This window comes from Cetorhinus maximus, unplaced genomic scaffold (genome assembly GCF_964194155.1).
Source record: "Cetorhinus maximus unplaced genomic scaffold, sCetMax3.hap1.1 HAP1_SCAFFOLD_125, whole genome shotgun sequence".
Classification (NCBI taxonomy): Eukaryota; Metazoa; Chordata; class Chondrichthyes; order Lamniformes; family Cetorhinidae; genus Cetorhinus; species Cetorhinus maximus.
The window spans coordinates 277609-297593 of record NW_027596127.1 but is presented as its reverse complement, the minus strand read 5'-3'; the positions used below and the strand labels follow the sequence as shown (position 1 = coordinate 297593).

Genomic DNA, 19985 nt, shown 5'->3' with positions numbered 1-19985 from the left:
TGCAATCACATCCTTCCTATAATGTGGCTACCAGAACTGCACACAGTACTCCAGCTGTGGTCTCACCAAGGTTCTATACAACTCCAACATGACCTCCCTACTTTTGTTTATTATTAATATTAAGTTTTTTCTCACATCACATTTGCTTCTTTTGCAAATCACTTTAAATCTGTGCCCTCTCGTTCTTGGTCCTTTTATGAGCGGGAACAGCTTCTCCCTATCTGCTCTGTCCAGCCCCCTCATGATTTTGAACATCTCTATCAAATCTCTTGTTAGCCTTCTTCTCTCCAAGGAGAACAGTCCCAATCTCTCCAATCTATCCTCGTACTGAAGTTTCTCACTCCTGGAACCATTCTTGTTAACCTGTTCTGCACTCTCCAATGTGTTCGCATCCTTCCTATAATGTGGCACCCAGAACCATACACAATACTCCAGCTGAGGTCTAATGAGTGTCTTATATAAATTCAGCATAACCTCCCTGCTCTTGTATCTATGCCCCTATTAATAAAGCCCAGGATACTATATACTTTATTAACTGCTCTCTCCACCCGTCCTGCCACCTTCAATGATCTATGCACATATACACCCAAGTCTTTCTGCTCCTGCACCCCCTTCAGAATTTCACCCCTTATTTTACATTGTCTGTCCATGTTCCTCCTACCAAAATGCATCACCTCACACTTCTCCACATTGAACTTCATCTGCCACCTATCTACTCACTGCACCAACTTGTCTATGTCCTTTTTGAAGTTCCACACTGTCCTCCTCACAGTTCACAACACTCCCAAGCTTCGTATCATCCCCTGAACAGCAAGACCTAGATCATTAATATACATCAGGAAAAGCAAGGGTCCCAATACCGATCCCTGGGGAACTCCACTACAAACGTTCCTCCAGCCCGAAAAGTATCCATTGACCATTACTCTCTGCTTCCTATTTTTCAGCCAAATTTGTATCCATGTTGTTTCTGTCACTTTTATTCCATGAGCAATAACTTTTCTCACAGGTCTGTTGTGTGGCACTGTGTCAAATACCTTTGAAAAGTCCATGGGCAGAAGTGTCCCCCCATTGAGGGGGAAGTTTTGGAGCGGGCACGTGGGGGTTCGCTTTCGATTGGCACCCCCCATTGAGGGCGCGCTGCCATTTTATGTGCGCAGGCTAATTAAGGCCCGCCCAGCGTGATGTCCGCAAGGAAGTGCTATGCGCTTCCTGTGCGGGCGGGGGAGGGGATTCCCTGAGCCGAGAATGCGCTTTTTCGCGCATGCGCACGAAAGAGCGCACTCATCTCCCTGAGGCTAAGTGCTGCCTCAGGGAGATCGGCTCCACAATAAAAAATCTTAAAAATAGAAAAAAAAATTTCCTTGACACGTCCCCTCATGTGACACTGTCACATAAGTTGGGACATGTTCATCGCTTTCAAATACACTTTTATTACAGTTTTTCACCCGCCCGTGGATGAGATTTCATGTTTTTCTAATACCCGCTAGGGCTCCCGGCCCACCCGCCAACCCTAAGGTTGGACGGGCAGATCCACTAATTACTTTAATGACTCTGTCAGTGGCCTCAGTTGGTCATTGACAGGACAGCGTGCACACAACTGATTCTGCTGAGCCCCCGCCTACCTGAAAATTTAAATGGAGCGGGGTGATGTCGGGAGTTCCGTCCAACGTCATATCGCATCATTTTACACGTTGGCGAGCGGGCCCCGCCCCCTGCACACCGACCGGGAAATCCGTGCCCATGTGCACCACATCAACAGCATTATCCTCATCGACCTTCTTTGTTACCTCTTCAAAAAACTCCAGCAAGTTATTTAAAAACGATTTCCTCTTTAGAAACCCATGCTGGCCCTTCCTTATCAACCCATATTTTTCCATTTGACAACCAATTCTATCCCTAAATAATTGTTTCTAGAATTTTGCTCACCACTGATGTTAAACTTACTGGTCTGTAATTGCTGGACTTATCCTTACCAACGGTTTTGAACAATAAGATCATGGCTGATCTGGTTGTGATTCCTCTTCTGTTTGCAGCCCCCTGCCATACCATAACCCTTGACTCCCTTGTCTATCAAAAATCTGTCTAACTGTACCTTCAATAAATTCAATGATCCAGCCTCAACTGCTCTCTGGGGATGAGAATTCCATAGACTTAACACCCTCTTAGAGAAAAAATTTCTCCTTGTCTCAGTCATAAATTGGAGACCTCTTATTCTAAACTGTGCCCCCTAGTTCTCATCTCTCCCACAATTGGAAATATCCTCCTAATATATACTCAGGATTTTATATGTTTCAATAAGATCACCTCTCATTCTTCTAAATTCCAATGGGTATAGGTCCAACCTGTTCAACCTTTCTTCATCCCAGGAATGGAAACTTGTGTGTAGATGCAGAGGCTGTGGGAAGGGTTTTGAATGAATATTTTGTCTCCGTGTTTACAAAGGAAAGGGAGGATATAGATATAGTAGTCCAGGAGGAACACTGCGAGATATTGGATGGGATAATCATAAAGAGAGAGGAAGTACTAAAAGGGTTGAAATCCTTGAAAGTTGATAAATCACCAGGGCCAGATGGATTGTTTCCGAGGCTGCTGAAGGAAGTCAGGGAGGAGATAGCAGATGCATTGAGGATGATTTTCCAATCTTCACTAGATACAGGGGAGGTACCGGAGGACTGGAGAAATGCAAATGTAGTTCCATTGTTTAAAAAGGGATCAAAGGAAATGCCAAACAATTATAGGCCAGTTGGTCTAACATCGGTGGTGAGCAAATTAGTAGAATCAACCCTGAGAGATAGGGCTAACTGTCATGTGGAAAGGCATGGACTAGTCAGGGATGGTCAGCATGGATTTGTTAAAGGAAGGTCTTGTCTCACAAATTTGATTGAATTCTTTGAGGAAGTGACAAGAAGGGTTGATGAAGGTAGTGCAGTGGATGTTGTGTACATGGATTTTAGCAAGGCATTTGACAAGGTCCCACATGGCAGATTGGTCAGGAAAGTAAAAGCCCATGGGATTCAGGGTAATGTGGCAAACTGGATAAAAGGTTGGGTTTGTAACAGGAAACAAAGGGTAATGGTCGATGGATACCCTTGTGAATGGAAAGTTGTCTCATGTAGTATTCCACAGGGCTCGGTGTTGGGACTCTTGCTGTTTGTGTTATATATTAACAATTTGGACGTGAACGTGGGGGTCACGATTGGGAAATTTGCAGATGACACAAAGATTGGCTGAGTAGTGGATAGTGTAGAGGATAGCCATAATCTCCAAAACGATATAGATGGGTTGGTGGAGTGGGCGGTAAAATGGCAGATGGATTTTACAGGGATTACAAAATAAATGGGAATATACTAAGAGGGGTAGATGAAGTGAGAGATCTTGGCATACAAGTACACAGGTCCCTGAAGGCAGCAGTTCAAGTAGACAAGGTTGTAAAGAAGGCATATGTAATGCTCTCCTTCATTAGCAGAGGTATAGAATATAAAAGTAAGGATATAATGTTGGAATTGTATGAAACACTGGTGATGCCACAACTGGAGTATTGTGTGCAGTTCTGGTCACCACATTACAGAAGGATGTAATAGCTCTGGAGAGAGTGCAAAGGAGGTTTACAAGAATGTTGGCAGAGTTAGAAAAGTGTAGCCAAGAGGAGAGATTGGATAGGTTGGGGTTATTTTCCTTAGAACAAAGAAGGCTGAGAGGTGACTTGATTGAGGTGCACAAAATTATGAGGGGAATAGATAGAGTGGACAGGATAAAATTGTTTCCCTTTGTGGAGAATTCTAGAACCAGGGGACATAGACTCAAGATAAGTGGCAGAAGGTGTAGGGGGGACATGAGGAAGAACTTTTTTACGCAGAGGGTAGTGGGTGTCTGGAATTCACTGCCCAAATTGGTGATAGAGGCAGAAACTCTAAACTCTTTTAAAAAGTACCTGGATCTGCACCTTAAGTGCTGTACGCTGCAGGGCTATGGGCTGGGTGCAGGAAGGTGGGATTAGAAAGGGCACCTGGGTGTCCTCGGGCTGGCATGGACAAGATGGGCCGAATGGCTTCCTTCTGTGCTGTAACTTTTCTATGGTTTTATGGAATGGGTTGAGTGGACCTTCGCTGTACTGCTTCTAACGCAATTATATACTTTTTTCAATTAAGGAGACCAAAACTGTACACAGTATTCCAGATGTGGTCTCACCAATGCCCTGTACAGCTGTAGTAAAACTTCCCTACTTTTATATTTCATTCCCCTCGCAATAAACACCAACATTCCATTTGTCCCACTAATTTGGGGGAGATGGTAGCACAGTGGTAATGTTACTGGACTGGTAATCCAGAGGTTTAGGCTAATGTTCTGGGACATGGGTTCAGATTCTCACCATGGCAGCTGGCGGAATTTAAATTCAATTATTAAATCTAGAATTGAAAGCTGGGTGACCATGAAGCTATTATCAATTGTCATAAAAACCCTTCTAATGCCTTTTAGGAAAGGAAATCTGCCATCTTTACCTTGTCTGGCTTACATGTGACTCCAGACCCTCCGCAATGTGGGTGATTTTCAATTACCCTCTAAAATGGCCTAGCAAGCCACTCAGTTCAAGGGCAACAAATCAGCAACAAATGTTGTCCTTGCCAGTGATGCCCACACCTCATGAAAGAATTAAAAAAAAATACTTGCTGCACCTGCATACGAACTGTTTGTGACTCATGTACCAGGACATCCAGATCTTTCTGTACCTCAGGGTTCTGCAATCTCTCTCCATTTAAATAATATTCTGCTTTTCCACTCTTCCTGCCAAAGTGGACAAGTTCACATTTCCCCATATCATACTCCATCTGCCAATTTTTTTGCCCGCTCACTTTACCTGCTATATCCCTTTGCAGACTCTCTACCTCCTTTTGACTTACTTTCTTTCCTATGATAGTGTCATTGGTAAATTTAGGTACCATACATTTGATCCCTTCATCCAAATCGTTGATTAGATTGTAAATAGTTGAGGCCCTAGTGCTGGTCCCTGTGACACTCCACCTGTTACAGATTGCCAACCTGAAAAGGACCCATTTATTCCTAATAACTGCTTCCTGTTAGGGCTCCCACACCATGTTCTATTCTCTTGTGTAGTAATCTTTGAAGTGACACCTTATCAAATACCTTTTGGGAATCAAGTACACCACCATGTCCGCTGATGATTGAACAATGTTCAGCACCATTGGTGACTCTTCAGATATTGAAGCAGTCCATGTCCAAATGCAGCAAGACCTGGACAAAATCCAGGCTTGGGCTGACAAGTGGCAAATAACATTCACGCCACACAAGTGTCAGGCAATGACCATCTCCAAAAAGAGAGAATCCAACCATTGCCCCTTGATGTTGACTGGCATTACCATCACTGAATTCCCCACTATCAATATCCTGGGGGTTACTATTGACCAGAAACTGAACTGGACTAGTCATATAAATACTGTGGCTACAAGAGCAGGTCAGAGGCTAGGAATCCTGCGACGAGTAACTCATCTGCTGACTGTCCACCATCTACAAGGCACAATTCGGGAACGTGATGGAATACTCCCCAATTGCCTAGATGATTGCAGCTCCAACAACACTCAGGAAGCTCATCATCATCCAGGACAAAGCAACTCGCTTGATTGGCACCACATCCACAAACATTCACTCCCTAGTAGCAGCAGTGTGTACCATCTACAAGATGCACTGTAGGAGTTCACCAAGGCTCCTTCGACCGCACCTTCCGAACCCGCAACCACTACCATCTAGAAGGACAAGGGCAGCAGATAGATGGGAACACCACCAGCTGGAAGTGTTCCTCCAAATCACTCACCATCCTGACTTGGAAATATATTGCCGTGCCTTCACTGTCTCTGGGTCAAAATCCTGGAACTCCCGCCCTAATAGCACTGTGGGTGTACCTACGTCACATGAACTGCAGTGGTTCAAGAAGGCAGCTCACCACCACCTTCTCAAGGGCAACTATGGATGGGCAATAAATGCTGGCCTAGCCAGCGACGCCCACATCCCACGAATGAATTAAAAAAATCTACAGGTTCCCCTTTATCCAACTTGCGTGTTGGTTCCTCCAAAAACTCTGATAAATTAGTTAAACATGATTTCTCTTTCACAAAGCATTGTTGACTCTGCCTGATCACATTATGATTTTCTAAATATCCTGCAATAACCTCCTTAATAATGGATTCTAGCAATTTCCCTATGAGCGATGTTAGGCTAATTGGCCTGTAGTTTCCTCCTTTCTGTCTCCCTCCTTTCTTGAATAAAGGTGTGGCATTAGCTATTTTCCAATCCGCTGGAATCCTTCCAGAATCTAAGGAATTTTGGAAGATTATAAACAATGCATCTACTGTCTCGGCAGCCACTTCTTTTAAGACCCTAGAATGCAGGCCCTCTTATCCTGGGGACTTGTCAGCCTTTCAGTTCTAATAGTTTTCCAAGCACCTTCTCCCTGGCGATGGTGATTATTCTAAGATTTTTTTCATTCGTTCTTGGAACATGGGCGTTGCTGACTAGGGCAGCATTTATAGCCCATCCCTATTTGCCCTTGAGAAGATGTGCTGCCTTATTGTATGGCTGCAGTCCACATACTGTAAGAACACCCAGATTGCAGTTTAGCTCCTCACTACCCTGAGGAACTCCTGCAGTCATGTCCTGGGGCTGAGATGATTGGCCACCAACAACCACGACCATCTTTCTTCGTGCTAGGTATGACTGCAACCTGTGTTCCTCTCCGCAGACGCTGTCAGACCTGCTGAGTTTTTCCAGCTATTTTTGTTTTTGTTTCAGATTTCCAGCATCCGCAGTATTTTGCTTTTATTTTAGTGTTTTTCCTTCTTGTTGGTTCCCTCACCACCTGCCGTAGGCCCAGTCTAGCAGCTATGTCCTTTAGGACTCGGCCATCTCGGTCAGTAGTGGTGCCACCGAGCCACTCTTGTTGATTGACATTGAAGTCCCCCCCAACAGAGTACATTCTGTGCCCTTACCATCCTCAGTGCTTCCTCCAAGGGATGTTCAACAAGGAGAAGCACTGATTCATCAGCTGAGGGAGGACAATACATAGTAATCAGCAGGAGGTTTGCTTGCCCATGTTTGACCTGATGCCATGAGATGTCATGGGGTCTGGAGTCGATGTTGAGGACTCCCAGGGCAACACCCTCCCGACTGCATACCACTGTGCCTCCATCTCTGCTGGGTCTGTCCTGCTGGTGGGACTGGACAAACCCAGGGATGGTGATGGTGGAGTCTGGGACAATATCTGTAAGGTGTGATTCCATGAGGATGAATATGTCAGACTGTTACTTGACTAGTCTGTGAGACAGCTCGCCCAATTTTTGCACAAGCCTCCAGATGTTAGTGAAGAGGACTTTGCAGGTTCGACAGGGCTAAGTTTGCCGTTGTCATTTCCACTGCTTAGGTTGATGCCGGGTGGTCCATCCGGTTTCATTTCTTTGTGAGTTTTCAGTGGTTAGATACAACTGATTGGCTTGCTAGGGCACTTCAGAGGGCATTTAAGAGTCAACCACATTGCTGTGGGTCTGGAGTCACATGACCAGGAAAGGATGGCAGATTTCCTTCCCTAAAGGATGTAGAAGGACACCCAGGTCCCTTTCTACATCAACATTTCCCAATCTATCGCCATTTAAATAATACTCTGCCATTCTGTTTTTCCTACAGAAGTGGATAATTTCACACTTATCCACATTATACTCCATCTGCGATGTATTTGCCCACTCACTCAACCTCTCTAAATCACCTTGAAGCCTCTTAACATCTTCCTCACCACTCACATTCCCACCAAGCTTCACGTCATCAGCAAACTTGGAAATATTACATTTGGTTCCCCCGTCCAAATCACTGATATATATTGTGAATAGCTGAGGCACAAGCACTGATCCCTGCAGTACCCCACTAGTCACTGCCTGCCACTCTGAAAAAGACCCATTTATTCCTACTCTCTGTTTCCTGTCTTCTAACCAATTCTCAATCCATGCCAATATATTACCCCCAATCCCACGTGCTTTAATTTTGCACATTAACCTTTTATGTGGGACTTTATCAAAAGCTTTCTTAAAATCTACATATACCACATCCATTGGTTCTCCCTTATCTATTCTGCTAGTTATGTCCTCAAAAAACTCCAGTAGGTTTGTCAAACATGATTTCCTTTTCATAAATCAACATTGACTTCTTCTAATTCTGTTGATATTTTCCAATTGTCCTGTTATCACATCCTTTACAACATACTCTAGCACTTTCTCTACTACTGTTGGTAGGCTGTAATTCCCTGTTTTCCCCCTCCCTCCTTTTTTGTGGGGTTTCACCTGTCATCCTCCAATCTGCAGGGACTGTTCCAGAATCGACAGAATTTTGGAAGATGACAACCAATGCATTCATTCACAGGATGTGGGCGTCGCTGACTGGGCCAACATTCATTGCCCATCCCTAATTGCCCTTGAGAAGGTGGTGGTCAGTTGCCTTCTTGAACCGCTGCAGTCCATGTGGTGTAGATAAACTCACAGTGCTGTTAGGGGGGGAGTTCCAGGATTTTGACCCAGCGACAGTGAAGGAACGGTGATATATTTCCAAGCCAGGATGGTGAGTGATTTGGAGGGGAATTTCCAGGTGGTGGTGTTCCCATCTATCTGCTGCCCTTGTCCTTCTAGATGGTAGTGGTCGTGGGTTTGGAAGGTGGTGTCTAAGGAGCCTTGGTGAATCGTGTATTTCCATGGCCACTTCCTTTAGTACCTTGGGATGTGGATTATCAGGCCCTGGTGATTTATCGGCTTTCAGTCCCATTAATTTCTCCAGCGCTTTTGTTTTAGTAATACTAATTTCCTTCAATTAGAACCATAGAACCATAGAAAAGTTACAGCACAAAAGGAGGCCATTCGGCCCATCTTGTCCATGCCAGCCAGAGGACACCCAGGTGCCCTTTCTAATCCCACCATCCTGCACCCGGCCCATAGTCCTGCAGCTTACAGCACTTTAGGTGCAGATCCAGGTACTTTTTAAAAGAGTTTAAAGTTTCTGCCTCTACCACCAACTTGGGCAGCGAATTCCAGACACCCACTACCCTCTGCGTAAAAATGTTCTTCCTCATGTCCCCCATACACCTTCTGCCACTTATCTTGAATCTATGTCCCCTGGTTCTAGAATTCTCCATCAAGGGAAACAATTTTATCCTGTCCACTCTATCTATTCCCCTCATAATTTTGTACACCTCAATCAAGTCACCTCTCAGCCTTCTTTGTTCTAAGGAAAATAACCCCAACCTATCCAACCTCTCCTTGTAGCTACGCTTTTCTATCCCTGGCAACATTCTTGTAAACCTCCTTTGAACTCTCTCCGGAGCTATTAAGTCCTCCCTGTAATGTGGTGACCAGAACTGCACCCAATACTCAGTTGTGGCATCACCAGTGTTTTATACAATTTCAACATTATATCCTTACTTTTATATTCTATACCTCTGCCAATGAAGTAGAGCATTCCATATGCCTTCTTTACAACCTTGTCTATTTGAACTGCTGCCTTCAGGGACCTGTGTACTTGTACGCCAAGATCTCTCACTTCATCTACCCCTCTTAGTATATTCCCATTTATTGTGTAATCCCTGTAACTGTTTGACCTCCCTAAATGTATGACCTCACACTTCTCTATGTCGAAATTCACCTGCGACTTTACTGCCTACTCCACCAACACATCTATATCGTTTTGGAGATTATGGCTATCCTCTACACTATCCACTACTCGGCCAACCTTTGTGTCATCCGCAAATTTCCCAATCGTGACCCCCATGTTCACGTCCAAATCGTTAATATATAATACAAACAGCAAGGGTCCCAACACCGAGCCCTGTGGAACACCACTTGAGACAACTTTCCATTCGCAAGGGCATCCATCGACCATTACCCTTTGTTCCCTGTTACAAAGCCAAATTTTTATCCAGTTTGCCACATTACCCTGAATCCCATGGGCTTTTACTTTCCTGACCAATCTGCCATGTGGGACCTTGTCAAATGCCTTGCTAAAATCCATGTACACAACATCCACTGCACTACCTTCATCAACCCTTCTTGTCACTTCCTCAAAGAATTCAATCAAATTTGTGAGACAAGACCTTCCTTTAACAAATCCATGCTGACCATCCCTGACTAGTCCATGCCTTTCCACATGACAGTTAGCCCTATCCCTCAGGATTGATTCTACTAATTTGCTCACCACTGATGTTAGACCAACTGGCCTATAATTGTTTGGCATTTCCTTTGATCCTTTTTTAAACAATGGAACTACTTTTGCATTTCTCCAGTCCTCCGGTACCTCCCCATATCTAGTGAAGATTGGAAAATCATCCTCAGAGCATCTGCTATCTCCTCCCTGACTTCCTTCAGCAGCCTCGGAAACAATCCATCTGGCCCTGGTGATTTATCAACTTTCAAGGATTTCAACCCTTCAATTACTTCCTCTCTCTTTATGACTATCCCGTCCAATATCTCGCAGTGTTCCTCCTGGACTACTATATCGACATCCTCCCTTTCCTTTGTAAACACGGAGACAAAATGTTCATTCAAAATCCTTCCCACAGCCTCTGCATCTACACACAAGTTTCCATCTTCATCTTTGATAGGTCCCACTTTTTCCTTAACTAACCTTTTAGCATTAATGTATTGGTAAAACATCTTTGGGTTATCTTTAACTTTACTTGCTAATCTTTTTTCATGCCCTCTCTTTGATTTCCTTATTTCCTTTTTTACTTCGTCCCTGCACTTCCTATATTCGTCTAGGCTATCTGCAGTGCTTAGTTCTTTGTGCCTAATGTACGCTTTCTTTTTCTGTTTGATCTCCCCCTGTGTTCCTCTAGACAACCAGGGAGGTCTAGATTTGGCAGTACCACTCTTATTTTTGTAGGGGACATGTCTACTTAGTACAATTAGGATCTCGCTTTTTTGTGCTTCCCACTGGTTTTTCACTGTTTTATCCTCCAGCAGTGCTGTCCAGTCCACCTCAGCCAAGTCCCTTCTCATTTCTGCAAAATTTGTCTTACCCCAGTTCAAGACTTTTACTCCTGCCTTATCTCAGTCCTTTTCTATTGTAATGCTAAATCTAACTGAATTGTGATCACTGCCCCCGATATGGTCGCCAACTGTCACTTCACCCACTTGCCCTTCTTCGTTCCCCAAGACTAGGTCTAGAATTGCATCTCCTCTCGTTGGGTTTGTCACTAATTGGTTGAAAAAATTTTCCTGGACACACTGCATGAATTTTTCGCCCTTAGTGCCCCTTGTATTGTTTGAATCCTAGTTGATATTAGGATAGTTGAAGTCTCCTACTATTATTGCCCTCTTGTTCTTCCAAGCAGAAATTTGTCTACATATTTGTTCTTCTCTCTCCCTTTCACTATTTGGGGGTCTGTAGTATACTCCCAGTAGTATAACTGCACCTTTTTTATTTCTAGGCTCAATCCATAAAGCCTCGTTTGTTGACCTATTTAGTATATCATCCCTTCTCACAACTGGAATTGATTCTTTAACCATTAGTGCTACCCCCCCTCCTTTTTTATCTCCTACTCTATTGTGTCTGAAGACTCTATAACCAGGGATATTTAGCTGCCAGTTTTGTCCCTCCTTTAGCCAGGTCTCCGCTATAGCAATGACATCCTGCTGCCATGTGTCTACCTGTGCCCTTAACTCATCTACCTTGTTTGTAATACTCCTTGCATTGAAGTATAAACAGTTTAACCCCGTCAATTTCCCTTGCTGGACACTTTGTAAACTTTGCTTCTCCTGTAACTCCATGTCTATCACAACGTCCCTAGCTAATGTTCTACCTCCATTTTTCTGATCTGAATCTGACCTATCTGATCCTACTCCTGGGATCCCATCCCCCTGCCACACTAGTTTAAATACGCCCCAACAGAATTCCTCCTCCTCACTAGACCCTTGGTTCCCTTGCATTTCTGGGAAGTTATTTGTGTCTTCCTCCGTGAAGACGGAACTAAAGTAGTTGTTTCATGCTCTGCCATTTCCTTGTTCTGTATTATAAATTCTTCCATTTCGGACTGTAAGGGACTTACATTTGTCTTTGCTAATCTTTTTCTTTTTTATTTATAGGAGCTTTTACAGTCCGCTTTTATGTTCCTTGAAGGTTTACTCTTATACTCTATTTTTCCCCTCTGAATCAATCTCTTGGTTCTCCTTTGTTGAATTCTGAACTGCTCCCAATCCTCAGGCTTGCTATTTTTTCTAGCAGCCTTATGTGACTCCTCTTTGGATCTAATATATCCTTAATTTCTTTTGTTAACCATGGTTCAGCTGCTGTTCCTTTTGTATTTTTGTGCCAGAAAGGAATGTATAAATGTTGCAATGTATACATTCATTTCTTAAATATTAGCCATTGTCTATCTACTGTCATGCCTGTTAATGAAGTTCCCCAATCTATCTTAGCCAACTCACGCCTCATAACTTCGTAGCTTCCTTTGTGTAGATTTAGGACGCTAGTTTCAGATCGGACTACTTTACTTTCTGTCCTAATGTAGAATTCTATCATGTTATAGTTACTGTTCCCTGAAGAACCCAGCACAACAAGAGTATTAATTAACCCCTTCGCATTGCAGAATACCAAATCTAGGATGGCCTGTTCCCTAGTCGTTTATACTTCAATGGAAGGAGTATTACAAACAAGGTAGATGAGTTAAGAGCACAGGTAGACACATGGCAGCAAGATGTCATTGCTATAACGGACGTGCTAATCTAAAAAACCATCTCATGCACACTCTAGGAATTAATTTGCCACAATATTATTGCTAATTTGATTTGCCCAGCCTATATGTAAATTAAAGCCACCCGTGATTACTATAGCACCGTTGTTACCGTCCCTACTTTACCGCTAGTGGTTGGAGACCAATAGACAACTCCCACTGATGTTTTCTGCCCCTTGTTGCTCATTAACTCCACCCAGACTGAATCTGCATCTAGATTTTCTGAGCCAATATCCTCTTTCAGCATTGCACTGATTTCGTCTTTAACTAACAATGCCACCCCACCTCCTTTTCCTTTTGGCCTGCCCTCCCTAAATGTTGAGTACTCTTGGATATTCAGTTCTCAGTCTTGGTACCCTGCAGTCATTTCTCCGTAATCACAATTATATTGTACCCTTTTACATCTGCTTGCACTGTTAATTCGTCTACCTTATTACCAATGCTCTGTGCATTCAAATACATTGCCAAACTCCTCTTTTTAACATTTTTTATACTATGGCCCTATTTGCTGCTAGCCCTTGTTTCCTCTGCCTTCCACTTTTGCTTTCTACTTTTCTGTCTTTCATTCCTATCTTTGTTTCGCTCTCTTGTGTTTCCCGCTGCCACTCTCGTTTAAACACCCCCCCCAAGTACTAACAAATACCCCTGTGAGGATATTGGTCCCGGTCCTGCTGCGGTGCAACCCATCCAGCCTATGTATGGGTCCTATCTTCCCCAGAATCGGTCCCAATGCCTCAGGAATCTAAATCCCTCCCTGCTATACCGTCTCTCACCAATGCATTCATCTGGTCTATTCTCCTGTTATGATCTTGCTAGCACATGGCACTGGAAGTAATCCTGAGATTTCTACCTTTCAGTTCCTGCTTTTTAATTTATTTCCAAGCTTTCAGGACCTCTCCCTCTTATTGCCTATGTCGTTGGTACCAATATGGACCAAGACTCTACCCCTTCAGAATATCCTGCAGCTGCTCAGTGACATCCTTGATCCTAGCAAAAGGAGACAACATACCATCCTGGTGTTACACCTCTGTTCCCCTTATGATAGAACCCCTGATCACTTTTGCTCTCCCATTCTTTTTTCTCTCTGTCTGTGCAGCTGAGCCACTCATAGCACCACGGACTTGGCTCTTGCTGCATTTCCTTGAGAAGCCATCTCCCCCAGCAATATCCAAAATGGAAAATCTGTTAGAGAGGGAGATGGACCCAGGGGACCCCTGCACTACCTGCCTAATGCATTTCCTCTGTCTGGCAGTCACCCATTCCCTTTCTTCCTGTGCACTCTTCACCTGCGTTGTGACCACCTCACTGTACGTGTTATCCACAAAGGTCTCATCCTTGCGGATGTTCCACAGTGACTCCAGCTGCTGCTCCAATTCCGAAACGTGGATTTCAAGTAGCTTCAGCTGGAAGCTTCAGCTTCAGCTTCAGGCTGTGGCTCTTCTCACTGAAGAAAGGTAGAAAATGAAAGGAACACCTCCTTCCCTTGCCACCGAACTCCTTCCCTCACCAAACTCCAATGAAAGCACTCTAATATAGCCCAAATCAGCACTCCAGTGCAGACCAAGATCTATTACTGCCCTATTGTTCTTGCACTGAGAAATTCTGTCTATATATTTGCTCTTCTCACCCCCTTCCACTACTTGGGGGTCTATAGTGCACTCCTAGCAGTGTAGCTGCCCCTTTTTTATTTTTGAGCTCAACCCATAAGGCCTCATTTGATACTTCATTTAGCACATCATCCCTCCTCACAGCTGTAATTTATTCTTTAACCAATAATGCTACACCCCTTTTTTTTTCCCCCTCTCTATCCTGCCTGAAAACTCTATATCCAGGGATTTTGATCGGCCATATATAGTCCTCTCTAAGCCAAGTTTCCATTTTAGCGATGATATCACACTGCCAATTGTCTACCTGTGCCCCCAGTTCATCAGCTTTATTTACTATACTCCTTGCATTTATATATATACCTGTTAACACTGCCAAATTCCTGTGCTGTACACTTTCTAACCTGTGCTGCTTCTGCCTTTTGGAGTGACTCACTAATTTTCTATTTCCCTTTCCCTGCTCTGAATTTGCCCTCAGGTTCCCCAGAACCGGTCCCAATGCCTCAGAAATCTGATGCCCTCCCTCCTACACCAGCTTTCCAGCCACGTGTTTAATTGCTCAGTTCTCCTATTTCTATACTCACTTGCACATGGGTTCCTGAATCACATCCTGAGATTACTCTGTTTTAGAGGTCCTGCTTCTCAATTTCTTTCCTAGCTCCCCTAAATCTGCTTTCATGAGCCCATCCCATTTCATACCTAAGTCACTGGTACCAACGTCGATCACAACTTTTGGCTGATCACCCTCCCCAAGAAGAATGTCCTACAGCCGCTCCATGACACCCTTGACCCTGGCACCAGGGAGGCAACATACCATCCTGGAGTCATGTCTATGGCCACAGAAATGCCTGTCTGTTCCCCTAACCAATGAATCCCCTATCACTATAGCTCTTCCTTTCTTCTTCCTCCCCTCCTGTACAGTAGAGCTGATTGTGATGCCACAAACTTGGCTCTGACTGCACTCCTCCAAGGAACCAATGCCCTATTTCATTGTAGAATACCGACCTTGTATAGATATTTAAGAAAGAAATGAGTTAACAATGTGAGCATTGATCCTATAGAAAGTGAGTCTGGGGAATTAATAATGGAAAACAAGGGGATGGCAGATGAATTGAACAGGTATTTTGCATCAGTCTTCATTATAGAGGATACAAGTAATATCCCAGAAATAGCTGTAAATCAGGAGATAAAAGGGAGGGAGGAACTCAAGAAAGTTACAATCACCAAGGACTCGGTACTGAGCAAATTGTTGGAGCTGTGGGCTGACAAGTCCCCAGGTCCTGATGGACTTCATCCTAGGGTCTTTAAAGACGTGGCTAGTGAGATAGTTGATGTGTTGGTTTTAATTTTCCAAAATTCCCTAGATTTGGGGAAGGTCTCATCAGATTGGAAAATAGTGAATGTATCTCCTTTATTCAAAAAGGGAGACAGGAAGCAGCCAAATGCAGGTCAGTTAGCTTAATATCTGTCATAGGGAAAATGTTCAAAGCTATTATTAAAGACGTTATTAGCAGGGTATTTAGAATAATTCAAGGTAATCAGGCAGAGTCAACATGGTTTGTGAGAGGGAAATCATGTTTAACCAATTTATTGGAGTTCTTTGAAGGAGTCACATGTGCTGTGGATAAAGGGGAACTGATGGATGTGCTGTACTTAGATTTCCAGAAGGCATTTGATAAAGTGCCACATGAAAAGTTATTGCAGAAAATAAGAGCTCATGGCATAGCGGGTAACATATTGACTTGGATAGAAGATTGGCTGACTAACAAGAAACAGAGAGTTGACATAATTGGGTCTTTTTCTGATTGGCGGGATGTAGAAAGTGATGTGCCACAGGGTTCGGTGCTGGAGCCTCAACTGTTTACAATTTATATAAATGACTTGGATGAAGGGACCGAAGGTATACTTGCTAAAGTTGCTGATGATACAAAGATAGGTAGGAAAGTAGTTGTGAAGAGGACGTAAGGAGGCTACAGAGTGACATAGATAGGTTAAGTGAGTGGGCAAATATCTGGCAAATGGAGTATAATGTGGGAAAATATGAAATTCTCCATTTTGAATAAAATGTATTGCTTAAAAAAGAACTCAATCAGGACACTTTGCAGGAATACCAATACAAGGGGAAAACAACAATTTTACTATATGTGAAGAGAATGCTGATTGGTTGGCAAGTGGACTCTGATTGGTAGAGGCATTGCCATGGAGAACACATGCTTGGAAACATTTAAAAGATAGCTTACCTGTTCTTAACTCACCTGTAAGTCAAACTATGTTGTTGATATCCCAAATTTGGTCTTTGTCGTAGCTCTGTCTCAGGTATACAAATAGTCGTTTGATAGTACAGAACCTGAGTATTGCTGCAAAAAGAGACATGTCAAAGCTTTTCATGTTGCACTCACAGAATCACAGAATCTTAACGGCAAAGAAGGAGGCCATTCAGCCCATCGTGTCTGCACGGCTCTCCAAATGAGCATTGACCTAGTGCCATTCCCCTGCCTTTTCCTCGTACCCCTGCACGTTGTTTCTATTCAAATAATCATCTAATGCCCTCTTGAACTCATTAGGACACTTCGCAAAAATACCAATATAAGAGGAAAACAATAATAACAAGAATAAAAAGGAAGTATACTATGTAAATGGAGAAAGCTTGCAGAGCTCTGAGATACAGAGGGATCTGAGTGTCCTGATGCATGCGAACATATGAGCATATGAATTAGGAGCAGGAGTAAGTTACTCGGCTGCTCGAGCCTGCTCCGCCATTCAGTAAGATCATGGCCGATCTGATTGTAACCTCTCGCCTATCCCCTTTTACCCCCTGGTTTATGAAGAATCTATCCAGCTCTGGCTTAAAAATATTCAAAGACTCTGCTTCCACACTCTTTTGAGGAAGAAAGACTCATTACCCTCTGGGAGAAAAAATTTCTCCTCATCCCTGCCTGGCCAACCCTGTATTTTTAAACAGTGACCCCTAGTTCTAGATTCTCCCACAAGAGGAAACATCCTCTCCACATCCACCCTGTCAAGACCCCTCTAATATGCTTCAATCAAGTCACCTCTTAGTCTTCTAAACTCCAGCGGATACAAGCCTAGCCTGTCCAACCTTTCCTCATAAGACAACCTGCCCATTCCATTAGTCCAGTGAACCTTCTCTGAACTGCTTCCAACGCATTTACATCCTTACTTAAATAAAGAGACCAATATTGTACACAACACTCCAAATGTGATCTCACTCGTGCCCTGTACAACTGAAGCATAACCTCCCTACTTTTGTATTCAATTCTCCTCACAAAAAATGATAACATTCTATTAGTTTTCCTAATTACCTGCTGTGCCTGCATACAAAATTGTTCCATGTGTCACTGATGTGTTTGCATGCTCACCATTGGAACTTTTTAATGAACTGAATCGTCTGCCTTTGTGATTTAATATTTTCTCTGTTTTCCGCTGTTGATTTTTGCAGGGAGGTGTCACAGATTGATCAGTTCTTACAAGAGACAGCAGCACGAGAAGCAAATGCGAAAGTTCGCCTGCAGCAGTTTATTGAGGAACTTTTGGACAGAGCAGACAGGGCCGAAAAGCAGCTAATGGTGATCAGTAGTTGTGGTACGACACCTAATGGCAGTCTGGGAAGGTGCAGCAACCCAGGGGCAAAGGGAATTAGCAGAGAACAGGTACTTGGATTGTACATATTCAGCAATTGAAAATGAAACCTGAGATGGAACAGAAAAGTGGAGTTACCAAATTTTTTTTTTCGATTATTCATTCATGGGCTGTGGATGTTGTTAATCAGGCCAATCAGCTTGCTTGAATCACTGCAGTCATATGGTGCAGTTACTCGTTGGTAGTACTGTTAGGGAGGGAGTTCCACGTTTTTGACCCAGTGATGATGTAAGAATGGCAATATAGTTCCAAGTCAAGATATTGTGGAAGTTGGATGGGGAACTTGCAGGTGATGGTTCCTACGTGCCTGCTATCCTTGTTGTTCTACAGGTTTGGAAGGCAATGTTGCGAACCTTGGTGAGTTGCTGCAGTGCATTTTGTAGATGGTGCGCAGTGAAGGCTCGGTGCACCTGTGGTGGAGGGAGTGAATGTTTAAGTTAGTGGATGGGGTGCCAATCAAGCTGCTGCTTGTTCCTGGATGGTGTCAAGCTTTTTGTGTGTAGATAGAGCCATAGACATCCAGACAAGAGGAGCCACCACATTTCTGATTTGTGCCTTGTAGATGCTGGACAGGCTTTGGGGAGTCAGGAGGTGAGTTATTCATCACAGGATTCCTAGCGTCTGATCTGCTCTTGTAGCCACAGTATTTATATGGCTAGTCCAGTTTAGTTTCTGGCCAATGGTAATCCCCAGGATGTTGATAATGGATCAGGTGATGGTAAATACTGTTGAATGTGAAAGGTAAATAGTTAGACCCTCTTTTTGTTGAAGACGGCCATTGCTTGGCAGTTCTTCATCAATTTACTGAAAATTGAAATACCGGATGTGCTGGAAAGGCTGGCTAGCTTAGTTGCTTGGTCTGGATAGCTTGCCATCCATGTTGCTAAAGTAAGTGGGCGTGGAGATAGTGGAAAGGTTTGCCATAATCTTCCAATCTTCCCTAGATATTGGGGAGGTGCCAGAGGATTGGAAAGTGGCAAAGCTGACACCCTTATTCAAGAAAGTGTAGGACATTCCGAGTAACTATAGGCCAGTGGGTTTAAATCGGTGGTATGTAAGGTTTTAGAAGGGAAAAGGGGGAAAAAAGCAACAAGCAAAAAAAAAAGAGAACTGGCACAGATTTGTAAAAGGGAGATGGTGCTTGACTCAGCTCATTGAATATTTTGATGAAGTAACAGTGAAGGTTGAAGGGAATGCAGTGGATAAAGTCTATGTGGATTTTAACAAAGCATTTGACAAAGTACCACATAAAAGGCAGGTGAACAAAGGGTTCACCTGGGATAAAAAATTGGCTTAAATACAGAAAACGGCATTGATTGTTTTTGGACTGGAGGATCATAAAAAGTGGTGTTCCCCAAGCGTCAGGGATCATTGCGATTTTTGCTATATATAAATGACTTGGATATTGGAAAACAGAGTAAAAAACTTCAAAATTTGCCGATGATACCCAGCTTGCAGGAGTGGTAAACAGTGAGGATGATACTAATTGACTGCAACAGGACATATATAGGCTAGCAAATTGGGCTGACAAGTAGCAAATGGAATTTAATACAGAGAAGTGTGAGGTGATGCATTTTAAGAAGGGATTGGGAGAGGCAATACAGACCAAATGACACAGTTCTAAAGAGTGTGCAGCAGGGAGAGAGAGACCTGGGGGTTCATATGCATAGATCTTTGAAGGTTGCAGGATATATTGTTATACTGAACACTTATAAGACTCTAATTTGGCCAAAACTGGAGTGTTGCATCCAATTTTGGTTAGCGTACCTTAGAAGGCATTTGAGAGTGCAGAAGAGATTTACCAGAATGGTTCCAGGATGAGGGATTTTAGCTATAAAATTAGTTTGGACATGCTGGAGTTATTCTTCTTGAAGCCAAGGAGATTGAGGGGAGATTTGATAGAGGTATACAAGATTACGACAGGATTAGATAAGGTAGACAGAGAAAAGCCA

At 43.4% G+C, this 19985-nt stretch overlaps 1 protein-coding gene across 3 annotated transcripts in view; it reads left to right on the top strand.

Moving 5' to 3' along the window:
* The window catches only part of fbxo41 (F-box protein 41), a 262069-nt gene that overhangs the window by 16753 nt on the left and 225331 nt on the right, over window positions 1–19985 (top strand). For all 3 annotated transcript variants that reach the window (XM_078534849.1, XM_078534847.1, XM_078534848.1), the window contains exon 3: window positions 17834–18044. In XM_078534849.1, the coding sequence (XP_078390975.1) occupies window positions 17834–18044 (211 nt within the window). The remainder of the gene's footprint in view (window positions 1–17833; window positions 18045–19985) is intronic.